Below are 5,221 nucleotides of genomic sequence, written 5' to 3'. Positions count from 1 at the left end.
CACAATACACTCTAAAACTATACACAGACATGTATATATATATATACAAAAAATATATATATATATGTACAATATATATATATAAATATATATATATTGTACATTATATGATAAATGCAAATACTATCTGAACAATCTTTTAATTGGCAACCTTGCAACCAAATATTTTTACGTGGTTCCATCGAACTAGCATTGTACATAGATAAAACTGCAATTTTTGCTTTCTCTTAAATACATATCCTGTCCGTTCAAAACATATCCGGTTCTTTTCAGTTATCTCGAGTTTTTTTAATTTGTACTACACGCTGTACTTCCTCCGTCGTCTCCTGATGAGATTTTAAAGTTTTAGATGGAAAATAACGAAAGTACATTTAACAAAACCAAAACTGCGGATATGAAACCTGCTTAACATAACTTATCACCGGTTTACTACAATATCAATGTAAGTCTTCTCTAACAAGTTCTTGAATAATAATGTACGGATTAGAAAACCAATGAAACAGAAGCAGAAACATTGCAGCAAAATATGACATATGTAATTGAAATAATGACAAATGTAACGTGACGACTAGGACAATTTTGCTTTCAAATCAACAAATCATACTTTCTACAAATATTAGCATTGTTAAAATTTGTTTATATGTGGGGATCACATTCACAATTACATGTTTCAAATCCTGCTAGAAAGGAACATAACAACATAAACTGAAATAAATGAAAATATCTACTAGATTAACAAAGTACATAAAAACTGACTAAACAAAATTAATTTAAGAAAAGTAAAAATTCAACAACAAATGAAGATATACCACACATAAATAAAGTATAATAAGTAAAAGGGGTTAAAATATGAAACTTCAAATGTTTATTGTAGCATTGTCAAAACAGACTCGCAATAAACAAAAATTATTGAAACTTAAATTTTCATAATATATACTGAAAAATAAATTGCGTTTGTCTGCAATCAAGTTAATAGTATTCAAACCCTGTCATAGCAATAACAAACAAATACGATGGTGGAATACATTGAGAGTGGTCATTTCTGACTAAGTTTGCCTAAATATTAATTTTGCATCTTCGCTTGGCAGTTTCGTAAACTTGTCATAGATATTATCATAGATCAAACGTTGTATCTTCACCACATTGTCAACATGACACTATCAGCAGCATCATACAAATCTGATGGGTGATTGAAATGATGTCAATGACGACGCCGATCCTAAATGAGTTGTAGGTGATGAAGAGATGACGATTGGAGAGGAGGAAGGTGAAGGGTCATGATATTCGCCATCCAAATATATTCTGTTGGGTGCGTGTTTCATTTACCTTCACTTAATAATTACCGGATTGCAATTGTCAACAACCAAACAAAGTTTGTAACTTATTTGAATATTTAAAAATAATTCTTATTTTAAATTAAGGATCCTTTTTTGAGAAACAAAAATATTGATGCTCCATTTGCATGCAGGTAGCGCAACAATCAGCCATAAATAAAACATTTAAAAAACACCATCAGTTGAAATTCATAACAAACTTAAGATATTTTACTAATTTGAAATTAAATATCACATATCATTATACTAATTTGAAATTAAATGAATTCACACAATGTAAGAGAGTAAAGATTAAAAGATTTGGAAAGAAAATCTCCAGTAAACAATAAATTAACAAAACCTGACAAAGAACAACTGCTTGAGAGATTCTTTTTCAGGAGGAAAATGTTGGAAGGTGCACTCTGGTCCTAAAATGGGAACTCTAAAATCTCTCATGAGCATCATGCTTGAAGTCTCTATCATCGCCAAACTAGCTCCTTATAGGGTGACATGAAATCAATGATAATTATGCATTTAAATAATCACTTCTTTTGACATAAACCAATGAAAATTAGAACATGTACTAAAATTCTGCTTAAATTAAACCTGTAGAATCAACCGTTGAAATATCAATACAAACGTTACCTAGGATCACAATTGAAATATTGTTGACATGGTTATCTCATAAAGAGTAGTAGCGAATGTAGAGGGGGAACCCCGTTGTGAGAACATTGTTATTAAAAATCAATAAAACTGAGTTTTTAACCCAGGAAAAACACCATTTTCAGTAAAATATCGATCGACCAAAAATTGACGTGATAAGCAAACAGAAATATTGCCAAATTAATTTTAGCCAAACAACCACAAGTTTGGTTAGTTTCTTGGCCCCCCCCCATCAAATTTCAAAATTAAACATTTTAAAATTTTGGCAACCACCGTCAATGTTGTCTAGATCAGTCCCTGTATAAGTGAAAGCGTTTCAAATAGGTAGGATAACCCGCTATCATATTCTGTTAACATTCTCTGACAAACGTTCAACTTTTTAGGCAAATTTTTTTCTATTATGAACTTTTTTTAAATATCGAAAAATACTTTAAAAATCGATCCAAAAGTTACAACCGTAACTTCATGTTAAGCCCGCTATCATATTTTGTTAACAAAACTTTTTTTGCAAATGCTTTTTTAAATTATAAAAATGTTTTTTTTAGCAAAATATCCAAAAATATTTTAAAATTGCAGTATTGTGTTTAAAAGTCAGTAAAACGCAGTTTTTAAACAAAAGAAAAACACCATTTTATGTCGAAAATTGAATCGAACAAAGATAAAGAGAAAAAGGTTGCCAGACTAATTTTAGCTACACTACCATAAATTTAGTTTGCTACATTTCAAAATTTTGGCCCCCCTCCCAGTTAAAATTGTTTTGAGACTGCTGAATGGCCAAAAATTAAAAATTTAAACTGACCACTTGAAATGAGCCATTGATTGATCCTCTCAACAAGAAGCTTGACCGACTCAAAGTTCCTCTGACCTTTCAAATCAGTGATAATAGGAAAGAAAGTTTTGCAAGAAATTCTCATTGGCAAGATGTTTGAAGGTTCAACTTTTTCCTTAGAGATCAAATAGAAAACCCTGATAATACTGAGATACGGTGCTTGGTTTGAATTCCGTTGGGTGAATTTACACCTGTCCTCAAAATGAGGAGCTGAATTTGGTGAAGAAATTATTTTATAAAATGCTTTCAAAAAATATAACAACCATTAATTTTTCTTACAATTTTTCATTTTCATGGAGACACATTGAATATTGCATGGCTTTATAAGCTGTTGTTGAGCTAACCACCTGTAATAATTATAAAACGATCAACCAACATCATCATAACAATAATTCACTTTATTAATAATAAAATGATTAGTTGATGTTTTTACGACAAAGGCATATAATGAATATGTTCAGAACAGAAGTTATTCAATCAAAAACATTCGTTTAAAGTCTCAAATCAATCTGTTTACATAGCTGGTGCAGATCAATCAACATATATAAATCACTCATAAATAAATCAGCAATTATATATATATATATATACATATATATATATATATATATATATATATATATATATATATATATATATATATATATATATATAAATCATATTAATTCAAAGTAATATGATGAAAAAAAACTAACAAACTAACCAGCTCCTTTATCACTAAGCTAGATAAAAATAATGGAAATATACTAAAAATGATAGTAAGGAGCTTTAATGGATGGAAACAAGGTACAACAATCATGACTGACAAAATTGATATGAAATATTGATTGTTCATTCCAGCACAAGCTGACTCAAAAATGATCCTCTCGCATAATAACTGATGAATGTTTTACCCGGTTTTGTTATTCAAGAGGAACATAGAGAACAACGTTTTTTTAAAAAACATTTAAATTAGAAATAAAATATTTTATTTCAGATAACTAAGATAAGAACTGAAGGTGAACCAAAAAACAAATTAAACACACTACAAATTTTAAAGTGCCAACATGCCTGGAAGTTTTGTCAATGAGATCACTGAACACTTCAAAACCTCCATTTTCACGACTCTTTCGCAAACACTCTGGAACAAAGTCTTGATATCCTGTAATCAAAGATAGCAATAACATTAATCTAGTTGAGTAATAAAATTTGCTGAAAAAACTGATGTAGTATGAAATTTAATGAGTAAGTTTCAGTGAAAAGGCCATAGCAAAACGGTGTCATTAGCAATGAAATTGTTATCTTAGTAATTTCAATGTACCTAACTAACCGATAACGTCTTTGTTTGAATCCTCAGAGAGACTGGAATAAACACGCACGCACCACACAAACATGACATCTTCCATTGCTCTCTCTTCCCAATGTGTTGCTTCAACACTCACCAATCCATCTTTTACCATCAATTTCACCATCTCAACTTTCATTATAGAGCCTAAAAAAAAGTTTATGAAAATAACCTGAAGCAAAAAAAACAACTCTACTCATATTAATAAAATTCTTGCCTCAAAATGTATCATGCAAAATTGAATTAATGAAATTATAGAAAATTTTTCCATTAAACTAACAAAATGTGAACCAACAATAATTGAATCACCTGCTGGTCAAACACATGACACCATTCCTGAGGCTCACTCAACATCAAAAATTAAATTCTCATAAAAATATCAAAATATGAATATTCCTGTCATAAGATAGCTGTAACAAATGAAAACAACCAAAAAACAACAAGTTAAATTGTTACAAGATTGATTGATGATTGCTTGATTGACTCTATCAATCAACTGGCCAAATGTTTCTTTGATCCTTGGAAGAAACGTTTCACATTGAATTGTTTGTAGCTTCAACACTGCTATATTTGGCTTGGGAATTTTATCAGTGAGGAACCAAAGTCTGTTTTGAAATGGATGAGTTTATAGATAACTACATTCATTAAAAACATTAAAATATTAAATCAAGTCATAAATAATAAAAAATGCATCTAATGTGAACAATTCCACAGAACCTGATCCCCCTCAGATAAATTGCTTTTGAAAACATTTCAGTAAGTTTAGAGCAGACGACAACATCAGAGTAGATGTCTTTGTACTGGTTGGCAAACCAGGTTATTGTTTCACATGACAGCACCTGTAAGCCTGGATGTTCTTCCAACCATGAATTGACTCTGTTTACCAAATCTCTGTGAAATTCAAACAAGCTATGTTATAAACAGAACAAGATATTTTATGTCTGGTCTCAACATAAAAGGTTTAATGCATTCATTATTAAATAACTGTTATACAAATGAAATGTCCTGACTAAAAAACGATTTTAGACCACTACCACTTTAGAAATTAAAAAATTGTAAAAACAGATTTCAAAAAATTCAATTTGTAGCTAG

General features: G+C 29.9%; 1 protein-coding gene across 1 annotated transcript in view; it reads right to left on the bottom strand.

The window, feature by feature from the left end:
- Positions 1–298: 298 nt before the first annotated feature.
- The window catches only part of HELRODRAFT_160401 (hypothetical protein), a gene marked incomplete at both ends in the record, with an annotated part of 5,954 nt that continues 1,031 nt past the window's right edge, over positions 299–5,221 (bottom strand). Inside the window, 8 exons of the mRNA XM_009017363.1 lie at positions 299–326; positions 1,675–1,810; positions 2,776–3,015; positions 3,509–3,527; positions 3,852–3,946; positions 4,115–4,301; positions 4,614–4,734; positions 4,847–5,020. Coding sequence (XP_009015611.1) covers positions 299–326; positions 1,675–1,810; positions 2,776–3,015; positions 3,509–3,527; positions 3,852–3,946; positions 4,115–4,301; positions 4,614–4,734; positions 4,847–5,020 — 1,000 coding nt within the window. The remainder of the gene's footprint in view (positions 327–1,674; positions 1,811–2,775; positions 3,016–3,508; positions 3,528–3,851; positions 3,947–4,114; positions 4,302–4,613; positions 4,735–4,846; positions 5,021–5,221) is intronic.

Source organism: Helobdella robusta (assembly GCF_000326865.2).
Source record: "Helobdella robusta unplaced genomic scaffold HELROscaffold_2, whole genome shotgun sequence".
In the NCBI taxonomy this organism is placed as follows: Eukaryota; Metazoa; Annelida; class Clitellata; order Rhynchobdellida; family Glossiphoniidae; genus Helobdella; species Helobdella robusta.
This window is presented reverse-complemented; position numbering and strand designations above follow the sequence as displayed.